We start from the raw sequence: 24,202 nt of genomic DNA on the forward strand, positions 1-24,202 counted from the left end.
CTAAAACTTGTAGGCCTGTTTCCACGTGAATCTCTTTGCCTCCTCATTAAACAGTAACATTTTCTCATAAAACTGGATTAGCAGGCTCATATTAAGAGCATTCCTTCCCCAAATGCACATAAACTGTCGTTCAATAGGCCTTTGGGATTTTCAATCAAAACATTCTGCGGCCAAAAATCTTGAATATTTGGCTCAGTTTGAATTGTAGACCATCTTTGACTGAGTGGCATATGTGAACACATTTTACACATCACTGGGGATGTGTAACAGACTGTCTACAAATGTATAATGTGACAGCTCTGCGACGCACGCATGGATTCCTCGTGCCCGTGTGTCGTAACACCGTGTGCGCGCAGAGGCACCCGCGCGCTCCCGCCCACGCTCTTTGGCAGTGTCGCGCGGACTGTCGGGATCATGTCCGCCATGTTTTCACACCAGCCGAGAAAAAAAGGCCCGTGAAAAAACACCAGAACTCGCTCAGAGATGCCTTTAACCGTCAGATTTCGATCGGAGGGACGTCAGTGAGCGCGGCCGCGGAGAGAACCGTCGGCTCGTGTGTGTATTTGTACCGAATGATCCGTGTTTAGTGTGTTTGTGATCGCTGAAAACAATGAGTAAACTCTCGTTCCGCGCGCGAGCGCTAGACGCCGCCAAACCGCTGCCGATCTACCGCAATAAAGACCTCCCGGACCTCACCGACTGCGTCTCCATCAACCGAGCGGTTCCGCAGATGCCAACCGGGATGGAAAAGGAAGAGGAGTCGGTATGTAAATGGTTTTAAAATCATAATTTTTCATGAGGTTCAGGTGCATAGCAGGGTGTTGGTATTCACTTATCTCTTACGCACGTTTTAGTACGTAAGTTCGGTCGCTGCTCGAAGGGATCCGCAAGCAGCGTTCTAATGCTCTAGGTTACGTATACAATTTACGACAGTTTCGTAGTCGTGGGAAATCTTTTACACTAGTGGCGTGAGCAAGGTTATTTACGTGAGACATTTGCTAGTGGTGAATGCGCGTTGACGTCAGCCTTTTTGCGTAAATGCGTTCGAGATTTACGTATGTTACGACAGGAATACACGAGCTGAACGGCGTGCTTCTGAAGCCTGAATCTGATTCTTTTGATGTTTAGTTTCTGCCGCACCGGGCCCTAGTCGTCAGTATAGCATGACTACCTCCCACACTTCACATCATATTATTATTACAGTGGCATATGAATATGGAAATCATTCAGTATCATTGTATATTTCAAAGTAACGTTACCACGATATTACCACGGCATATCTTGTAATGAAAAGTCAAATAAAAATGTGAAATGTTATTTAATTGAACTATTTAAAATATTTTTGGTTAGTGTTGGTTTAAAATGTATTGTTGTTGTTGTTGTTGTTGTTATTAATATTGTACATAAATGTATGTGTGAGTGTATACCATCTCTTATGGAGTTACATATGAGATATATTTTATTATTAATAATTTTACTGTATTACTATTATATTATTAATACAACTTTTAAATTTTCTTTAAAAGAAAAAAAAAATAATTTTTGTTTTGACAGTTATAATATTTGAAAAATGTCCAAGTCTTATTAACCAACAGGCAAAAAGCCTTAATGTTGTTTTCACATTGTCAACTTGTCAAGAAAACCATCAAAGAGAAACAACCGCCTTATCTCTCTTTTGTTTTTTAAAACGTTACACATTTTATGTCTTTTAAAACATTACACAAATTTAAAAAACATTTAAACTTTTTATAAAAAAATAAATTGATCGGGTCAAATCAAGTAACCCTCCATTTGGGAAAGAAAACATCATGATGCTATTCATTCAGTCAAAAATGTATATTAATTACTTGGTTACACCACTTGACACAACTGTCAGGACATCTTCGGCTGTTTTGAAAGATGTGCAGCAGATCGAGATTTCTTCAGTTTGATTCATTTTATTTGTTAGTGAAGTGAGTTTTATTAAAACACAAGTATGAACTGCCATGTTGATCAAGGAAGATCAAGAGGTTGTGTTGAACAGACATACAGTACAGTACAGACCAAGTTACATGTTAAAAACTTGATTTATGTGCCACAGATTGCATTTGCTCTCCTCACCCACCTGATAATGAACTGCTCACCTTTCTATTATTGAACCGTCTACCACAGTGAGTCTCTTATGAATCCAGAAGTCATTGGAACGACTTGGAGTTCGTTTGTATGCTTGCGAGCTGTGTGAGCCATTGCTGTGGGTTTCATCACGTTGCTGTTCTCAGCTGCATTAGAAGTCGTACTTGCCCAATTCTTATTTCCGTCTCTGTGAGTTTTGAACTTTTTCTTATTGCTGAGTCCAGCTACATCAGTTTCAGCTTAACGAACCGGCCTCACTTGCTAATGGAAATAATTTGTGTGATGTATGAGCTGATAAAATCTTTACTGTTGTGGCATATATGGTGTAACCTTTTCGCAAATTTGAGTTGTCCCACTCAGTGAATGAAGAATTGCGTTTACTCATCTTCTCTCTCTCTCTCTCACGGTGTGTTTCAGGAGCACCATCTCCAGAGGGCCATCTCTGCCCAGCAGGTGTTCAGGGAGAAGAAGGAGAGTATGGTCATCCCTGTGCCAGAGGCTGAGAGTAACATCACGTATTATGACCGCCTTTACAAAGGAGAGTTCCGCATCCCCAAACAGCTCATCCACATCCAGCGTGAGTGACCCTCAGCTTCAAACTCAAGATAGTCCTACTGGATACTCTTAATTTCTTATTCTTTAAATAAACAAATAAAGTTTGATTTGAATTTGAATCTCAATCTTTTACACCAGCTCTGGGGCTGGATAACGAGCTGCCTGACTATGATATGGACTCAGAGGACGAGACTTTACTGAACAGACTCAACCGCAAAATGGAGCTCAAACCTGTGCAGTTCGAGACCATGATGGATCGGTTAGAGAAAGCAAGCACCAACCAGGTAATAACAAGTCAGTGCTTCTTATGCGGTTTTGCTGCAGGACATAGGACATTAAGGGTCGAGCCAGTACGGTACTAGAATTGTATAAGAGTAACAATCTCATTAAGCCAACGGTGAAATAAATTAATATTACCGTAAACTACCATACAAAGGTTTGGGGGTCTGTAAGATGGTTTAACCTTTGTAAAAGTATGTGTTATTTACATTAAGGCTGTATTTATTTACAATAGTTAAATGCAGCAAAAAAACACAAATTTTTAAATATTTTTACAATTTCAAGTAACCGTTTTCTATTTGAATATATTTTCAAAAGAAATGTATTCCTGTGGTAGCAAAGCTGAATTTTGAGTAGCCATTAATGCAGGCTTCAGTGTCACATGATCTTTCAGTAATCATTCTCAATCATCTGTAAGGTTTTATTGGAAACTGTGATACATTTTTTTTTTACAACATTTTTTTCACTAATGAATAAAATAATTAATTACTTGGGCAGTAATTCAACACAGAAAACACACTGTAGTCGACACAGACCATTATTCTCACTGCAACTATAAGTTAACCTGTCCTAGTCATATTTTTGTTTTGTTCACAGCACCTGTCTGATTTAGTTAGCTTTTACCAAGTGGCAAATTATCTTGGTCCTAAATATCATATATGTGACACATGGTTTTGTAAAATAAAAAAATAAGGTATAAAGTCTTGTAAAAGTATGCTTATTTTTGTAAAAAAAAAAAAAAAAAGATTTTTTATTTTGTTATTCTACCTATGCTCAGCTTTATTATAGTTACTATTTGCCTTTAGCATAATTTTTTCCCTACTCTCCAAGACCCATTTTTGGGTTCTAATGCACACTTATCCAAAAATGATGCAGATCTAAAAATTCACCTAATTTTTAGCTTTTATTCACACACATTCTATATCTCTCTCTCTCAATAATTGTTGTGTAGTTGGTCACTCTTCAGGAGGCCAAGCTGCTGCTAAATGAAGATGACTACCTGTTGAAGTCCGTGTATGACTACTGGGTGAGGAAGAGGAAGAACTGCCGAGGCCCATCGCTCATCCCTCAGATTAAGCAGGAGAAGAGGGATGGCTCCACCAACAATGATGCTTACGTGGCCTTCAGGCGTCGCACAGAGAAGATGCAGACTAGGAAGGTATACATGTGTTCTGTGCTTTGTCATGCATTCCTCAAACAGTATTGCTAGAGGGCATTCAGACAAGTAGTTCTTGCTTTTCAAATGGAAATATTTTTTATATGTTTGTGTCAAACTGACCTCCTTATGTTGCATCTTATTTTTACTAATATTATTTATGCATCAGCTTTTTGAAGACATCTGCATTCAGGTCTACCTTTTTCTAGCTAATATTAAGTGGGTGACTAATACAAATTTTTAAATGCCCAATGTATTTGTTTTGTACAGCATATTTCTTAATTCATACCATCTGTCTGTGTGTCTTTTTCTCTCTGTAGAATCGTAAGAATGACGAGGTGTCTTATGAGAAGATGCTGAAGCTGAGGAGAGAGTTCAGCCGAACCATGAGCATCCTGGAGATGATCAAGAAAAGAGAAAAGAGCAAACGAGAGCTGCTGCATCTGACGCTGGAAGTGTTTGAGAAAAGGTGTGTGTGTGTGAACGTTGCTTTCTTTATAAAGCTGCTTTAAGATGATTTCTGTTGTTACATACACTATATAAATAAAACTGTGTTTTGCGTCACTAACTGCTAGAATGGTTTGTGTGTAAGGTGTCTCATCTCTCTTATCACCAGTCTCGCTAAGGTTTAAATCATCTGAAAAGTGCAAAGTGGTTTTTACACTTTGTTTTCCATGTTTTGTGTTTAGATATCAAATTGGAGACTTTTCAGGAGAGATTCTGAATGAGGTCACTGTACCTCTGGCAGAGAAAACCATTTACCCTTCGCCCATATCCCTACCCATGAGCAGTCGGAACAAGACAGAGAGCAAAATTAAGGTAAAGAAAGATCTGTGTGCAAGAAATAGCTTAAATGCTCAATGGTCATTATAAAAATATTTCTTCTATGTCTTTCCTTTAGTTATACAAATCTGGTCCCAAACACCTCCACCCTTTCACAGTCAAGCCTGAGACTCACTTTGACTTTGTGCGTTCCTATAACAAGTACAACAAGAGGCCCAGACTTGATGCATTTCGCCAGCCTGGTCGGCTAGAGCGACAGCAAACCATCAACAAGGCAGACATTAAACAATATGACTTCCACAGCTCTGGAGAGGAGGATTACCCATTGGTCAGTGCACAGTCAGTGTTTGGCTACACATGCTCATGTAGATGTTTTATTTAGTGGTTTTACTTAAAAGACATTATGTCTTTTGTTTCTCCTTTTTCTCTGAAGTCTCCAGTTTCAGAGCCGGATGAAGAGAATGATCCTGATGGAATCTTTGCCTTCAGACGGAAAGCTGGCTGCAGTTACCATGCTGTGAGTTTCCCGTTTTACATCAATGCTGGCTGTAGACTATGCCAGAGCTGGGTGATATAGCTGAAAAATTGTCTTGATTTTTAAGGTGCATTGAAATGGCGTAAAGCAGTGGTTCTCAATCTGCAAAAATATTTGAATGCCCCATAGTCCTAGTTTTGTTTTCAAAACGTATTTTAAACCATGACCACTTTTGCTATAGTTTCTGTAATAAAAAAAAAAACATTTATTTAATTTTATTATTCCAAAACTTCTAGGAGCTAAGTGAACTCACTTAAAGAGTTTTAACATATGATCAGAATTCTAAAACTTCAAAAATTATACTAATGTAATGTCAAAATTATACTAATGTAAAAATCTTGTGTAATTTTTTTTGTATTTTTGTAGTTTTTTATTGTACTTGTATTTTTTTAAATAGTTTTTGCCATGAAAATAGCCAAAGATGCTGACATGGCATTAAATAAAAATATACTACTACTCTGGGAGCTAAGTATTTTTCACTTTCTCCCAGTTGTTTGTGATTTATTGCATAAGGATTTAAAAAAATAGTCTATAGTTTAGATCTATAAATCTCATTTTTAAAATTAGGCAACCTCATAAATACAGAATTGCAAGATCCCTTTTTTTTCAAATATGTATAATATACACACATTTGCTGAGGCCCTCCAAATCATTTTCAAATTTCAGTCTGCCATTGTCAAGTAGATAATTTCTTATATAAAACATTTAGCCAGAGGTGATGATAATAAAAACAAGCAAATAAATTATTTTAAACATTTAACTGTAATTAAAATGTTTGAAATAAGCACAAATAGTTTTTCTTTTTTTTGTATTTTATTTCTATTATTTATATACACTCACTGGCCACTTTATTAGGTACACCTTACTAGTATCGGGTTGGACCCCCTTTTGTCCTCAGAACTGTCTTAATTCTTCGTGGCATAGAGTCAACAAGGTGTTGGAAACATTCATCAGAGATTTTGGTCCATATTGACATGATAGCATCACGCAGTTGCTGCAGATTTGTCGGCTGCACATCCATGATGTGAATCTCCCGTTCCACCACATCCCAAAGGTGCTCTATTGGATTGAGATCTGGTGACTGTGGAGGCCATTTGAGTAAAGTGAACTCATTGTCATGTTCAAGAAACCAGTCTGAGATGATTTGAGCTTTGTGACATGGTGCATTATCCTGCTGGAAGTAGCCATCAGAAGATGGGTACACTGTAGTCATAAAGGGATGGACGTGGTCAGCAACAATACTCAGGTAGGCTATGGCGTTTAAACGATGCTCAATTGGTACTAAGGGGCCCAAAGTTTGCCAAGAATATATCCCCCACACCATTACACCACCACCACCAGCCTGAACCGATGAGACAAGGAAGGATGGATCCATGCTTTTATGTTCTTTACGCCAAATTCTGACCCTACCATCTGAATGTTGCAGCAGAAATCCAGACTCATCAGACCAGGCAACGTTTTTCCAATCTTCTATTGTCCAATTTTGGTGAGCCTGTGCGAATTGTAGCCTCCGTTTCCTGTTCTTAGCCGACAGGAGCGGCACCCGGTGTGGTCTTCTGCTGCCCATCTGCTTCAGGGTTTGACGTGTTGTGTGTTCAGAGATGGTATTCTGCATAATTCTTTGAGTTACTGATATGTGTTTTTCAGGGCCGATGCCGATACCGATTATTACAGACCAAGTAGACCGATAACCAATATATTGAACCAATATATATGTCTGGTGTAAAAATTAAAATGAATGTTAAGAATTAAGAATAACAAGGGCTCTGACAAAAATGGCCTTCCCTAGTGTTGGTTGCACTTCTTACTCTTGTCTTCCCCCATGCATCCATCTACAATAAGGGTAATATATAAAGAGAGAGTTAAAAGTGGGGCCACTGTATGCTTCATGATTAAGTCTATGAGTACTAAATACTAAAGCTAAACAGCTTGGGGAAATGTAAGTATTTGGCTTCAATAATTTACATGTTAGAAATGTATGTGTAATAGCATAACCTCTCATAATTCTTCATTAATTATTTTCGGTTGACTAAATCATAACCTACAAGAGGGGACTATTCAATTCATCATCTAATGCACATCAATTGATTAATTTAAAAAGCGCAATGTATATAATAAGTGTAAATAATTTAATTGTCTTCATAGCTCCATTGTAGAAGTTGCGAAGAAGACCGCAACTATTTTAATGAAACTATAACACTAATAGCCTGTTATAGGCTCACTTGGTTCAATAGCCTATTTAAATGTCCCAATTTCCGTCATCCTAATCTTGGCCTATGTGACAGTAACTTAATCTTGGCCTATGTGACAGTATCTTAATCTTGGCCTATGTGACAGTAATTTCCATTAGTTTTCATTTACAGTGCAGTGCAAATGAAGGCATAAAACATTAATTTAATTTATCTTTTAATCAAATGAGAGTTAAACTCAAATTTGGCAAACAAATGGGTTTACTATTAAAATTAAAACATGGAAGAAATAGCGTATTGTGTGTGTGATTGTTCTTTTAAACAAAAGTTGTAATAATTGTAGTAGTATTAGTAAATAAACCGAACTTTTATTTTGACGGGTTGCCATGAGGACCTCTTATGGCCGTTTCTCAATATGCGTACTTGTCTGTACTTGTGTTCTTGTGGACTTGTGAAACGTCATCAGTCGCTGCCCAAGTACTGTTCCAATTCAAAGTTCACATCTAGCCAAGTACAGTTCAAATCCCCGGATGTGTTCTTGATACGCCCCTTTTACCGAGGATGCATCGAGAGGTGACTTGTGCGGACTTGATACGGGCCATAACCCAGAAGTCAGTTCGTCCTCCCGTCCTCGAGAGTTCGTTCTTCTGAGTCGAACTTGGCAAGTCCAAACTCGAAAGGACGGAAGTCCAGACTCTGCGAACTTGGTATTGAGAAACGGCCTAAGTTTCTATAGCCTATTTATGATATGACGATCATTTTACTCAAACGAAACAGTCAAATGCTCATGAAGTAACTCTCAGAGCAGTTCTGGGGATGATGTTCATGTATTTATGTCCTCATTTAGTGACATGGCATATGCGGAAAACACCGCGAGCGTCGCGCACTTCAGTGTGTGTGTGTGTGTGTCAAAACCGCGCGTCTGTGCCATTCACATATACAGAGACACGCCGAACATGCAGAATTCATATTTAAATAGTCTTTTTGCAGCTTAATGTTTACAGTTAGTCCATATTGTGAGTCGATTTAAGTGTACTGACCTACTTTTGATTAATTCATCCAAACTTTGACTAATTCCGTGACTCCGCGTTATACAGTAAATTCCATTTATATGACTGGATTCCGCGATTCCCCCTGCGTTTCCCCCATCTCGGAAACCATAAATAGATAAAATTGAGGTTTTTACAACTTCAGTGTAGTGGATTGTAATTTATTGCAACTTGAGCAACGTCTGCTGCTGCCTTTGAGAGATAACTGAAGCGTGATGAAGCAGCACCAGTTATCAAGCGCTTTCGGTGTGAGAGTGCCTTTAGTCTTCCACGTTGATTGGTCGGACTCCTGACTCTCAACAAATCAGATGCGCGGTGGGCGGAGACTGCTCTAGGCCACAGAGTGGTGAGTTCCGACAGGCTGCATCAGAGCCAAATAGCGCGTTTCAAAATTAAATAATTTTATCGGCACATAGGTTTTGAAAATGACCGATACCGATTATCATAAAAATGCTTAATATCGGTGCCGATAATCGGTCAACCCCTACTTTCTATCATCTCTAACCAGTCTGCCCATTCTCCTCTGACCTCTGACATCAACATTTTCTTCCACACAGCTGCCGATCACTGGATATTTTCTCTTTTTTGGACCATTCTCTGTAAACCCTAGAGATGGTTGTGCGTGAAAATCCCAGTAGATCAGCAGTTTTTGAAATACTCAGACCAGCCCGTCTGGCACAAACAACCATTCCATGCTCAAAGTCACTTAAATCCCCTTTCTTCCCCATTCTGATGCTCGGTTTGAACTTCAGCAAGACGTCTTCACCACATCTAGATGCCTAAATGCATTGAGTTGCTGTCATGTGATTGGCTGATTAGCAATTTGTGTTACCAAGCAATTGAACAGGTGTACCTAATAAAGTGGCCGGTGAGTGTAAGTGCATGTTGTTCTACTAATATAGTGTTACTCATTGTGTCGCTCTTGGCAGTAAATAATACGATTATATGATCAATACAGATATTCCATAAAAACATTAAAAACAAGCATAGCTATAGCATAATACAAAAAAAAAAACTCTGTCTACACCGGATGCGAGCATCACGATGCGACGCAACAAAAGACAAAAGAACACATTATGAGTGATGTTGTCTACACTGTATGTGGCGCAATGTGACACGACCCCCGTCAGTAAACGGATGCTGATTGTTCTATTTATGACGAACTGACACAAACGGTTGTGCGTCCAGTGTAGACAGACTTTTGATGTTCCAGCATGGCGTGACACGACAACTGTCACTTCCGATGTAGACACGGTGTCAGTGTCTGCTGCTTTACAAATAATTTATTTTTAAAAAAACACCCAAAACAGCGGAATTATAGATGGAAGTATATACTATAGATGTTTAAACTTCTGCCCTTACGTCCATGACACTGACTGACTCACTGCAGAGTTGCCAGTTTTGCCAATCTTTCCAGCTCTTAATGCCGAATGTGCTTTTGGATGGTTATACATGATGGGCTAATGTAGAAGAAAATAACTTTAAATAAAAATAACCCTCTTTGTATTGCTTTGCATATTGTATGTTCAGGAATAACAGATTGATAAATAGACATGCTATTTATTACTGGATGTAAATTTTGATACTTTGTGGTAAAAGTGGCTCTCCTATTGATTTTGTCCTATAGGTGCGGCTCTCATGAAAAGAATAGTGAAGACCACTGTACTAAAACATTAAGCTTGAGAAAATGCTGTTTGAGGACTTTTAAAAACTAGTGTGACTGTTAATGGCATCTGATCATTGTTTTTAATGTATTCTTGAAACCACAAAGAATTGAATCGCAGTAATAAACACTCTCAAACACGTGGGTCATGAGACAGGAAGGGATGTTTTTTGTCTTGGCATGTAAATAAAGCACATGGACAATAACTGTGCTTAGTTTTAGTGCATGTGAATATTATGAAACTAAACCAAACTATTATATGTAGTTGTTTCTAGATGTCATCGACTATGGTATACCCGCTTTTATAATGACAGAGAAGCATATTATTTGGCTCTGTGGTGTTTTGGTCATTGTTAAATGTGTGGTGTGTGTCCGCAGCCGCTGGTGGATCAGAGCTGCTCTCCTCACCGGCAGCAGACGGGTCCGGACCAGCTGTGGCAGCGGAACTGTCTCACCGCTCTCTCTGTGCCCAGACGCTGCATCGCAGTGGCTCTCGGGAGGGTGGGCAGAGGTGGCAGGTATGTCGCTCTTCTATTTACAGTTTCTCATTTGCCCTTTTCATCTTTTGTAAAAATTCAGTTTTCTGTAATGAAGTATGGGTCACTGTCGAGACAATGTGTGGTGTGAATTTATTTAGTTCAGATTAAAGTATAAATCTAAAAGTACTGTTGTATTCCAACAGGGTTGTTTTGGATCGCACCTCGTCAGATCTGGACCGTGCCCTCAGGCATCTGGACCCTGACATGTTTTATCCATCCGCTGACTCTATTGTGCCTGACCTCCCCGTCCACACAAACACAAACTCTCAAAACTCCAGATCAAGCCCTCAGTGCTCACTGACTCAGCTCCTGAGTGACATCCAGGCCTGCAGGTGGAAGTTTTTCCGCCCTCGGCCGCTACAGGAGAACACAAGGGGTGAGGACAAGAAAGGGACTCCGCAGGTGGAAAAAGGTGGAGCGACGCCGCTCTCTAACAGTGTGTCAGGTGAGATATCTGAGCTGAACAGGATTCAGAAGGTCAATCAACTAAATTATAACTTTGAGTTCATGCCAGGGTTTTTCAACAAATCTAGCCTGTCAGTTTTTTGTAATGTGGCTTGCCAGTTGATTTTGGTTATTTCTGCACTGCCCTGATACATGATAGTGCACTATGCATTAGGGCTGTGCAATTAATCGAAAAACTATTTAGATTTTGGCCTACAACGATTATGAAAATACAATAATCAATATAAAACAATTATTGCACCCCATTCCGCCCCCTTTTTCAGCGGTGCGCTTTCGATCCATAAAAGCCCAATTTCACGTGCATATCAGTAAAATCATGTGGCATGACTTTTGCTAAATGGGACATGCTTGATTTATTGAAGTTGATTAGATTTATTCTAAGGCTGGTAATTTAACGTGTTAATTAGATTTAATTAATTACGGTGAAAAATGACGCGTTAAAATTAACGCATTTAATGCACTTACCCCGCCCCAGACCTATGTGGATCATCTGACATTTCATAGTTGATTGATGACAAATATGATGCAGGGCAACAACTCACTGCGTGATGGAGCCTAGAGAACGTAGTTAGAATGCCCCTAAAATTCAAGATATGGGGCAAAAATGCATCTTTGAGTTTTTGTCTCATATTTACTAGGGATGCACGATATTGGATTTTGCCAATATGCCAATATTTTTCATCTAATTTTGGCCGATACCGATATATTTCCTTTTGTCTGGAAACAACACCAAGTCTCTCCTAAAATTGTAAGCAAAATATTTTCAATTTTGGTTCGTTTTTAACAAGAACTTAAGGTTAAGGTTTTTTGACAGTACATTGAAGCTTTGAAAATAACTATAAATAAACTATATCAATCGCTGCATTTTCCCCCCCGAAAGATGCAGTGTTAACCCTACCATTTTATTTTAAGATGAAACATTTGTAGATGTTCTAAATTCTGCTTTTTTTATAGCTCATGATTTGTTTAAAAAATAAAATATTACACCTTAATAAATAAATCAGTATATATAAAAAATATTTAATTTACAAGTGTCATGTTTGATTTTTTTTTTTTCCCCATTTAAACTATAGCTTCTGACCATTAAATCGAAACATACTCATTATTTTATGACATCAATTACTGCTTTATTTAATCAGAAACGCAGTCCAAGTGTTATTTGTAAAGGCTATTTTACTTTCAATTTAATTGTAGACCAACAGCGCCCCCTAAAGATTAAAACTCCTTACCGAACGGGCGTGAGGACCCGGTGGAGGCTGTCACTGCTGCTGTTGCACATGCTACTGTTTATCAGATTAAGTGCAGCTATCTAAATCAGTGAAACTAATCATCATTCAGACAAAATTTTGCTTCAAGAATGAGCCACACTGATGACACAGGGCTCCAGACAAAAAAATCGAGTAAGGAGCCATTGGCTCCTATAAAAGAAAAACTTAGGCGCCAAATTATTTTTTTAGGTGCCACAGAATAAAAGTAGTTTATTTTATTATTATCATTTTATTTTTCCCCCCTATTTTAACATTTCAATCATTTTGTCATGTGTTTGTCTTATCTTTTCTAGGCTTTATCAGCATTTTAATCCATCTTGTAGATGATCAGGTCAACCGAGGGACTAAGGTTCACTTAAAGTGTGAATTAAATGTCTTTTACAACTTGAAATATACAGTCACAAAGAATTGTTCGTTACACAGAATCTATACCAATATCATGGACCATAAGCATCACTTGGCAACTGAGTGCAGTGCATCCTATAAATGTTGTCACGGTAACACTTTATAATAATGTCCAGTTATAAGTCATTTATAAGTGATTAGTTAATGATTAACTAATCATTTACAAAACATTCATAAGCGATTAATAAGTGATATGCTAACAATTTGTGTATGTTTTGTTAATTCATTTAAAAGTCATTTACAAGTAATTAGCTAATGATGAACTAATCATTTACAAAACATAACTATACATTCACAAATGATTAAGTAATATGCTAACGATTTATAAATCTGTCATAAGTTATCTTTATAAATAGCATCATGAAATAATTAAACAAATCCTTAATGGTTAATAGTTACTAGTTAATATATTATTAATCACTTATAAATCATTGAAATGTCAACATTGTACTATTATCTCAATAAACATTATAAATCATTTACAAAGCTTTCTGCATCCCCTAATCTAAAGTGTAAACTACTCATCAGTTGTAAATGTTTTACAAACCTTCCAGGTTACAGGTTGTTTGTGAATATATATATATATATATATATATATATATATATATATATATATATATATATATATATATATATATATATATATATATATATATATTTACGCACACACGACTGGAAACCATAAAGTTTGTAAAACATTTACAACTGATGAGTTTATGGACACTGAGTGGTTATTCTGAGGTAAATGTATTACAATGCAATGTTTACAAGCTTTATACATTTCCTCAGTTTGAAACACTGAATGAGTACAACAGTAAGTTGTACTATAGGCTTTCTTATTGCCTACCTTTTGATCATGTTCATTTCATACTATAGTAGTAAATCGAAATATATAATGGGTTCACTTGCTGCTTTAACTGAGGTGCTAAAGAGATCGCGCCTGAGCATTAAGTGCGATACTCTCCGCTCGCGCGATCCGGACGCATACACGGACCGTGTGGACGCGGGGTACTGGTGTTTATATTACCCAAAGTGTGCGCTTGTGGTCCGCATTAAAGAGCACCCAAACCGCATCATTTGAATTTCGTAGCATTTTAAAGCTGATACTTTGTTTATTAAAAAGTAAGACAGCACAAAGCTTTTTGCGATTACTGGATGGCAAGTGCGCTTCAAATAACAGGAAGTCCATGCATTAACAGAACACAGCATATAGACTAAGATCTCGATAAGAAGATCGACCGGACACGTGTAAATGCATCTGGTTGTTGAAACCACATATGGTAATTTTACTCCTCCCATAATATTAAAATAATAGACGTGTGAGAGCGTTTTATAGGCTATATGGCATGTTATAGTCAGATATGACAGCGCAATGCAACAAGCATCACCGCGGATGAGTAGCGGAGTATTTCTTTAGCAAGCGACGCGCAAACTGAATGAACCTGAAAGTAAGCCGCAGACGCTCAACACACAATCTTCTTCATTAAAAGTAGCGAGACTAGCCTATCTTTCCAGTGCTGATGCCGCGCGCTCTCTTGATATTGAAATTAGCTGATAATTAATAAAATTATCCGTTGCTTTCATTGACGTGAACTCCGTTATATTTGCATATGAAGCGGGAATTGAAGAACGGATTTATATCCGTTTTGCGAAGACACATTTATGTGGCCAAGTGTAAATGGGGAAACGTTTTAACAAATCATATAGATATCCGATCAGAGAAAATGCATGAAGTGACCAGGTGTAAACAGGCCCTTTCAGGTCTCTCTCACTGCGTTCAGCAGACTGTGTGCGGCAGAGACGAGGACTGTTTGACACTCTTTTCCAGTAAAACTTTGATGCGCATCGTCTTATGTAAGTTTAATACGTGAACATAACAAAAGATGTGAGCGCAAAACAATCGGGAAAAAAGTCCTTTCATGCAAATTATATATAGTCGCCAGTGGCGACCTCAGCAAAAACTTCACTCGCAAATTAATATTTTTGCAAATGCGACCATTTTAGTCGCAGTTTGGAGCCCTGTGACATAATCTAATCGCTAACAAACCCTGATCACATGCGAGTTAACACATTTTTCTTATCGGCAAGACATATTGGCATCATTTTTCATATCAGGCTGATGCCGATATTTGCATTTAAATTCATTATTGGCCGATTCCGATATCAGTCCGATAATATCGTGCATCCCTAATATTTACATCATATAGCTAAGTAATATCACACGAGCAATAGGGTAAGTGCAATATCACACGAGTGCAAATGTGGTACTGATCTTATACATCAGTTCAGTAAGTAAGAAGTTAATATTGTGTTATTTTAGACACAATGTTGTCTGTTTTGCTCAATTTTTCCAATGAAAATATAAAGAAAAAGCAGAACTGTTCGTCTCCGAGCAACACACAACAGCATTTCATTTATTAATGCCCGTTTTGAACGAATTGGGTGAATCATTTGGCTCGTTGAACCATTGGCCATAGGCGCGTTGTATTTGAAGCAGATCATCATAATCATCAGATCGATCTGTGTATGACATCAAAGTACAGCGAGAGTGATTCAAAAGCATAAGGAGTCATCTGCTCTATATAGCTTTTGCGGTATTTTGATGTCACACACCGATCGTTCTGATGGTGATGATCCGCTTCAAGTCTAACAAGTCTAATGATTCAATGGTCCATTCATAAAGAACCATTTACTTCACTCCTGAATGAATCAGCCATTTGAACGAATCAAATGAATGAATAAAAATTACTTGATGACTTGATCATTAAGACAATTACCACCACCTACTGGCAGTTTTAGTTTATTATTTAGAGGATCATTTCATTAAAGCTGCAGTCCGTAAGTTTTGCCTCTTTGTCACCATCTCTGTTTGAAAACCTGGAATTTCAGTTACTTGCGGAATTATCTTGCTTGCATGAGTTGTGCTCCGGCACGGCTCCAGCGTGGATGAATCTAATGTTTTGAGGAGTATGTGTAGCTGTCAGTCACCGCACCGGTGTGGATATTGTACTTAGGAATCACAGATTCTAGCCTACGTCTTGCAATATATGACCCAAATAAGAATTTTCACAGTATATTGTCATCTGAACAAGTAACAAGTCTGCCAAGTTTGTTCTGCCCAACTGAGGAAAAAAGCATTACCATAAATTGCGCTACCAATGGTGATTAAATCTAACCATTTGTTGGCAATCTAACGATTGGTTATATCACATCAAACCGTGCAAATTATTATTATTATTGTTATACTATATTCTCAAAGTATTAATGTTAACAACATCAGCTTTGCGTGACAATGAGTATAGTGTGTATTAGCGTGTAGATTTTAATTTCTGTACAGTCTAATCTAATCGTCATACCATTCGAATTTCATATTAAGAAATTATTTTAACCCAAAAAGCAAGCTGTGCTGCCTTCGAACTAGGGCTGAACGAATTTGGAAAATAATCTAATTGCGATTTTTTTTTTTTTTTTTTTTTTTTAACCAATATTGCAATTGCGATTTTAATATGCAATTATTTTTTTAAGGCTTTTTATATTCTGTATTATTCAACAAAGAAAAGTAATAAATAATTGTATAGTATGCAGTGTTGGGCACGTTACTTTAAAAAAGTAATTAGTTATATTACAGGGGTAGACAATAAGGGAAATTTGCGGCCAGTGTCTTTTGAAGTTCACTGGCCCAACTATCAAAACCACTGGCCCAGGTCAACGCGTCGGGTATTGATCCCAATAATCACGAAAAAGAACAGTTTGCTTGAACAACATGAATAACATTTTTTTTTTTTAAGGTAGGTTTAGTGCAAAGTGCAGCAAAACTGTGCAAAAACATGAAACAAGGGCAAATAAACCTATTGCATAGGATTCATCACTCCAGTAAAGCCAATTCTTGCTGAAATTTCCTTGTTGTAACGGAGAGCGCAGCTGATGGTTGCTTAGCAACGACAGACGCCTCCGCGCTTTGGAAAAAAAGAGAAAGCGGCGCGCCTAGCGTTTTCCACAAGTTTTTAGTTTTTCCAAAGTGCTCGGCGGTTGCGCTCCGGAGGCGTCTGTCGTTGCTAAGCAACCATCAGCTGCGCTCTCCGTTACAACAAGGAAATTTCAGCAATGGATTTCCAACACCGAAAAACACTTGCTGTAACTCTGTTACAAGATTTATTTACTAAGAAAAGTAAAGAACGCCGCAGTGTTTGGGTGCACCCCATACTTCCAAAACGCTACTGAGGTTTCAAAGTAACGGAAAAGGTGAGGAAGCTGATTGGTTGGTTCTTGTCACATGACCCGCGGTGCGCTTGCGGCATTCTGAAAAGTTGAGATGTTTTTATCTCGATGCGGCGCGGACGCGCCTGGAAAAAACGAGCGCGTCGCACCGCGACCGCGTCGCTTCCATTATGAGCGCGCATACCGCGCGTCTCCATTTGAAATAACGAACTTGACCGCGCAAAAGACGCGATATGTGAGCGGCCCCTAATTGACTGAACTTAGGTCTCGTGGTGGAGCTTAAGATATTGTTTGTCATTTAGTGTTTCTATAAAAAAAGAGGAGGAAAAAACTACATTATTATTGATATATTATTATTATATCTATTATCTATACATTATTGAGCTGCTGGGTTCATGAATATTAATCAGGTTGTCTGCATTGGCTCGAACTGATTCGTTGAAATCAAAACAGGGAGGATAATAGGTGAGCGCCAGCCAATGAGATTGCCGTTTGCACATTAGTCCCGCCCACTACCGGAAAACCCGGCAGTTGTTAAAAGCTGAAGAATTCCAAAGGAACTCCGTTATTTTGACAGGAAAATACAACAAAGGATATCATTTACATGTAAGTTAGCGCGTCAATTCTGCATGATATATAAAAAAGAGGAGGAAAAATATGTTGCCAAGTCCGCAAACTGCGGACTTGGCAACATAGCGTGCCAACTTGATGCTTCTTCTGAAGACTGCTTAGATGTGTTCGACTGCAGCTAGACCGATCGCTGTGTCATCAAATACTGCGAGAGCTATAAGAGAGCGGACGTCTCCTTATGCTTTCTCTCACCGTTCTTTGATGTCATACACCGATCGATCTTCAGGGCTCGCAAAATCGCTAGCCCGACGTCCCGGGGCTATTGTGTTTTCCAGTCGGGCTACCAAAATGTATCACTGCCCTGTCCGACGGGCTACCTTAAATACAGGGCTCCCACGCAGTGTTCCCTCTAAACTGAGTGCGCGAAATAATGAAGAAATAATGTGCCTCGCGCACACAAAAATGAGTTGGGAAGCCATTTGATTGAATGCCGCCAGTAAAAGGGAAGGAATAGCAATGCTTGGGCAAACCGCTATAGAGCTGATGTCACGACCTAGTTAGAGCCGGTTTCATAGAAAGCGAACGATATGCACCAAATGAGTCGCTGTAGAAACTGAATACTTCAATAGTTGCGGTGCGCTCAACACGAGAGACAACGCAAACGCAATGACATGTGAAATAAAACGTCCTCATGTATTAAAGAAGAGCGGCTTGATTAAGTGCTGGAAATAGCAGAGGATGGGCAAAGAACGGTAAGAAAACTCTGAAACATGTTCAGTCACACACAAGAGTATTGTACAAACTGTACTTCATATCGATGTTTAGACAGCTATAGAAGAATTCATATGTTCAGTTTTTTTATGTTTAACTTACAGATCTCAGCTTAAGTTTTGCTTCAGTTTCTATTCTATTCTATTCTATCAGTTTAAATAGTTTGTTTTGATAATATATTATGTTAGGGCTATATTATAAACCTGATTAATAATTGACCTTGTTTTTGAGTCTTTGACTTTGAGTCTCTTGCTCATCAAGGCTGTATTCATTTAAAAAAATACAGAACAAAACAGTGATATAGTGAAATATTATTGCAATTTCTAATATTGGTTTCCTATTTTAATACTTATACTTTAAAATAGCATTTATTCCTGTGATCAAAGATGAATTTTCAGCATCATTACTCCAGTCTTCAGTGTCCCATGATCCTTCAGAAATCACTCTAATATGCTGATTTATTATCAGTGTTGAAACTGTTGTGCTGCTTAATATTTATTTGGAACCTGTTGCTTTTTTCTTTGATTAATAAAAAGTTTAAAAGAACAGTATTTATTCAAAATAGAAATATTTTCTAACAATAGACGTATTTGCTATCAATTTTATCCATTTAACACATCCTTGCTGAATAAAGTTTATTTAACTTTCTTTAAACTTTTTTAAAGTATCTTTAAAAAAAGAAAGAAAAAATTTCTGACCCCAACATTTTTAATAGTTTATATTGTAACACAAAATCTCTATTTTGACTAAACACTGTTCTTTTTAACTTTTTTTTTTTTTTAAATATCACGGGTCCCAAAAAATACTATATATATATATATATATATATATATATATATATATATATATATATATATATATATATATATATATATATATATATATATATATATATAAAAAAGCAGTACAACTGTTTCCAACATTGATTAAAAATCAGCATATTAGAATGATTTCTAAAGGATCATGTGACAATGAAAATACTGCTTTGCTTTACAGGAATTAATTACATTTTAAAGTATATTAAAATAGAAAACATTTATTTGAAATTGCAATAATATTGCACAATATTATTTTGTGAAATAATATTCAGTATTTTTTATCAAATAGATACAGCCTTGATGAGCATAAGAAACTTTATTGATCCAAACTTTTGAACTGCAGTGTATTGCCCAAAAGAGAGAGGTTTTGCTCAGCAAGAAAAAAAAATAGAATGAACATTGCTCCCACGGGTCCTTAAATTTGATACAACTAAACTGAAGAGTTTTTAAGGCCTTAGACAGTTTTAAATACGTTAAACGGTATAAGAAATTATTTTTCAAATTGCCTTAAATAGCTTTTTAAGAATTCTGCAGATACCTTGTAAATCGTAAAATAAAACTCTTTCCTTGATATTCGTTGATATTTGTGTATTTAAAATGTTTTTGATTGACATTTATGGTCTTTATCTTATTTGGGCTAGTTAAATAATTTTCGGGCTACCAAAATCTGAAGAGTACCTGCCCGAAGGGCTACCAGGGATTTAGAAATTTTGCGAGCCCTGCTCTTTACTCTCGCGTGTCACGTGACAGAGTGTAATCGCAGCCTCTGCGGTTGAAAAATCACGTTTTTTCATATCGCAATATTATCGCAAATGCAGTTAATCACTCAGCCCTACTTCGAACTGGTTTTCTTTAAAATACAAATCTTGTGTAATCCCAGGCTACCTGTAATCAGAAGCACATTTAAAACGAATATAATTTAATTTCATTCACATGTGTTTCATAAACACAAAATCCTTTCTGGATTACATTCCATCATCAAAATGATACATTTAATTATTCTCGCTGCTGTGAGGAAAGGCTATAAACGATCCTCAACCTGCAGGATCCTCGCATGCGATATAGTCTATTAGCCGGGACAACTTCTTTATGTTTACAGACGTGATGTAATGATGCAGTGCCATGCTTGAATTTCCCACGAAAACCTACCCGTACCACTCAAATTAGTGTGCGTGTGCTCCGAGACGGAACAAAACACTGTACACGTACTGTAAAGTCATCTTTTAGCACCTAAAAGGTCAAATACATGCAAAAATGTGGTGCTTAGTTATTATTCATGTAAACCCTCGTCAGTTATAAATGTACGTAAACGGATGAGAATGAAAATACATGTGTAACAGTAAATCGGATTAAAGTAAATTAGACTATGCCTTAGTACTCTGCTGTGGTATTGAGAATTGTGAATCGCTGGTCTCTCTAAAATGTAGATGTCATAGCGGCCTTATTTACAGAAAAAAATATATTTGATATATATATTGCTATCTTTAAATCTTTCATATAAAGTTTTGGTCTTATGACCTACTAATAATCGTGTTAAATAATCGTGATTACAGCATTGATTATGATTTTTGTCTTAATCAAGCAGCCCTACTATGCATAAAACTCAACTCTCACCTCTCAGTAGTGGACGAAATCTGTATGCATAGTAAGTTTTTAGATTTTTCTGGCAATAATGCAGCTACATTATTTTCATGCGTTCAATTGTGTTTTGTCCTATCAGTGTATTTATGCAAATAGTTTACCTTGAATCTATTTGAGCTACGTCATAATTCCTGGAACACGTTGTCATTTACCAAACAAAATTGCACGTATTTACATTAAATGGCTGAGTGCAATGCCGATCATTATCTTATTCATTTATTTAAAGCCTCTTAAGCTCACCAAGGCTGCATTTATTTGATCAGAAATACAGTAAAACGAATGATATTCTGAAATATTACAATTTGAAATATATAATTTCTATTTAAATATATTTTTAAATCTAATTTTGTATATTTTAAAATACGATTATTCCTGTCATGGCAAAGCTATATTTTCAGCACTTATTGCTCCAGTCTTCAGTGTCACATGACTCCTCAGAAATAATTCTAATATACTGACCTGGTGTGCCAGAAACCTCTATATCATTATTAATGTTGAAAAAACCTTGTCGTATTGTTGTCGAAACCTATACATTTTTCCTCATGAATCATTGAAGAACAGAAAATGAAAAACATTTGTATCAGTATAAATGTCTTTACTGTCACTTTTGATCAATTTAATGCATCTTTGCTAAAGAAGTGGTAAGTTAAAAAAAAAAAAAAAAAAAAACTTGAATGTTAGTGTTCATGGTTTCCTTAGTACATGAGTTACTTTACTGCCACCTAGCGGGAAACAAAATGAAATAGCTGGTTTAAAGCTCTTTAAATCTGTAGAGCATCAATTTATGCTCCATATTCTTGCACGTGCAGGTGGATTCACAGAAGAACAGTTTCACTCCCATCAGCAGCAGCTGGTTCAGATGCACAAACAGTTACAGCAGCAAGAACTCCAGCAGAACTCGACAGCACCAGAACTGCACACACACCTGCCTGTGAGTATATACACTAAATGACTGGCATTATGGTGCTAAACCTCACTGCCATTCTGTTCTGTAATTATGAATTCATCAAAAAAAATATATATATTTCTTCTACAGAACACGGCGTCATCTGACTGCATGTCTAAGACTCTGGACTCGGCTAGTGCACACTTTGCTGCCTCTGCTGTGGTCAACACTCCCAACAATGAAAACAGGCCCCAGATTGCGAGTGTCAATGGCGTCCTTCCCAATTCAGGCAAGAGCAACTTCATGTCATTGAAATCTAAAATTCTCAGTAGTTCTATTGCTATGTTTTAGTCCAAATATTTTAAAACTAAAAATGCTTTATAGAACTTAGTGGGGAACAATAACAAAACGATTAATGAGACCTACATTTATTTGGAGACTTGCATCAAACTTTTTGTTTGGTGGTTAATTTAAAGAAAGTTAAGCATATTTGATAACTTCAATAGATTATTTAAATGATTCTTCTGTCTCCTGCAGGAAACTTTAGACAAGCCAAATTGAACCGTTCTGTGCAGAGTGGAGGAGGTGGCGAGTTAGGCTCTTTAGTACGGATGACGAATGCATCTAGCCCACAGCTGCCCGTCCCTCAGTCTCTGCCTCACGGCCATGGGCACCTGAGCACCGTGAGCGCTGTGTCTCCTGCCCACACGCACCACAGTGCACGCCTGTGCACCCCTTCACCCTCAGCCTTAAAGTTGGCCAGTGTTGCTAGCAGTCTGGACCGGGTACCCAAAGTCACCCCCACTAGTGCCATCGACATTGCCAGGTCTGAACCCAGACACAGCGCTTATTCTTATTCACTTTAGTTATTTTATTTTTTGGATGGCGAAAAATTAATTTCAATATGTACTATTTTTTTTAGAATAAAAAATATACACTATTGTTCAAAAGTTTGCTATTTTATGCTTTCGATATGTTTTTTATGCTCTTTTTATGTTAAAAATGGTTTTGCTGCTTAATAGTTTTGTGGAACCCATTATTTTTTTTTAGGAATAGAAAGTTCAAAGGACAGAATTTATTTGACAAGTAACATAATAAAAATCCTCAAAAGTGACAGTAATGACATTTAATGGATTCTTGCTGAATAAATGTATTGTTTAAAAAAATCTAGTTTGGTGTATCTTTCATTTTCAGATATAGAATGAAAATGTAAAATAATATATATGTTCTATTGCTATTGCAGGGAGAATCACGAACCAGAGAGACTGGCTCTCAACGGATTATCAGAGACCACAGTCGCCATGGAGGTCACATAGCCCCTCCAAAAACACAAAGACTTCAGTGCTGAGAGCTGTGCGCTTCTACACGGACTTATACCCAATAACAGCATATCAAAATATTAAGAAATTTGTCAATATTATAAGTGTACATTTTGTAAAATTGGGAATTCACTACCTTGTAAAATAGTATATTTGTATCATTAGCCTGTCATTTCTGTTACTTGAATCCTAGATTGTTTTTTTGTTTTTGTCATCATGCTTTTGCACTTGAAAATGCAAGCAAGACAAGTGCATCAGTTCATGTTGGGATCATGAGCATGAATATAGGTCCTGCGTCACTTGTTTTAACTATTTATTTTGCAATGTTTACATTTTTGTATCTTGTACAAATAAATCCAATTTTGTGACCACAAAATGCAGACATAGCTAGTATACCATGCTTTGTGCTTGTTTCTTTATAGGAGGGAGAAAGCTGAATTTGGTTTCACAGATATGTACTTTCTAAAGGGGTGATCTTCCCTCTCCAAATGTCAACCATTTTTAATTGGTTTATTTTCTTGCCTTCCTCTCCTTGTCTTACCAAGAATAGTATGTTAATTCTGGAGACCAATTGGCTTTATCAGAATGTGATCCTTGAGAAATCGAGCAGAAGATCTTCAACATTCTGCTCTTCTGAAGGAAGCCTTCGTGTCATTTGTCTTTAGCCGTTGCTGGTTAACCAGCGTTGAAGGAGCTGTTCAGGGTTCTGACTCGTGTTGTATTGAAAGTGAACTCTACAGGTCAGAAATACTGTCAGCCATCTTGTTTATGAATGCTGAAATTTATACATCCTCAGTCCAGTGTCTTCAAATAAATTTCCCCTTTTCAAATGGCCTTTTTAATGAAATGAGTGAATCTACTACTACTGCTGCCAGTCATTTGCATTTAGTTTCCTGTATATTAATTACATTTCAGTTATGATAACTCAGACATGTTTTGTTTTTACAATGTTTAGGAAAAAGTACATAAGCCTACAGGCCT

At 37.2% G+C, this 24,202-nt stretch overlaps 1 protein-coding gene across 2 annotated transcripts; it reads left to right on the forward strand.

The window, feature by feature from the left end:
- The first annotated feature begins 380 nt into the window (after positions 1-380).
- On the forward strand, positions 381-24,055 carry LOC306876965 (enhancer of polycomb homolog 2-like). Of its 2 annotated transcripts, XM_079428451.1 has the most exons (15): positions 381-763; positions 2,152-2,301; positions 2,530-2,689; positions 2,806-2,951; positions 3,899-4,105; positions 4,423-4,571; positions 4,792-4,921; positions 5,004-5,213; positions 5,319-5,402; positions 10,700-10,839; positions 11,004-11,305; positions 21,826-21,947; positions 22,053-22,191; positions 22,440-22,728; positions 23,146-24,055. In XM_079428451.1, the coding sequence occupies exons 2-15, from the start codon at positions 2,203-2,205 to the stop codon at positions 23,216-23,218; spliced, it is 2,250 nt and encodes a 749-aa protein (XP_079284577.1). In that variant the 5' UTR covers positions 381-763; positions 2,152-2,202; the 3' UTR covers positions 23,219-24,055. The 2 variants fall into 2 exon arrangements, with proteins under 2 accessions (XP_079284577.1, XP_079284576.1); XM_079428450.1 differs by lacking the exon at positions 2,152-2,301.
- The last annotated feature ends 147 nt before the right edge of the window (positions 24,056-24,202 follow it).

The sequence above is a fragment of the Barbus barbus genome, assembly GCF_936440315.1.
Source record: "Barbus barbus genome assembly, chromosome: 11".
Lineage (NCBI taxonomy): Eukaryota > Metazoa > Chordata > Actinopteri > Cypriniformes > Cyprinidae > Barbus > Barbus barbus.

Bases quoted from the DNA above. Each gene is read 5' to 3' on its own strand.
- LOC306876965 (XM_079428450.1), top strand. From the start codon at position 611: ATGAGTAAACTCTCGTTCCGCGCGCGAGCGCTAGACGCCGCCAAACCG. The intron at 5,403-10,699 runs GTGAGTTTCCCG...GTGTGTCCGCAG, and splicing joins CTGGCTGCAGTTACCATGCT to CCGCTGGTGGATCAGAGCTG. The intron at 11,306-21,825 runs GTGAGATATCTG...TTGCACGTGCAG, and splicing joins GCTCTCTAACAGTGTGTCAG to GTGGATTCACAGAAGAACAG.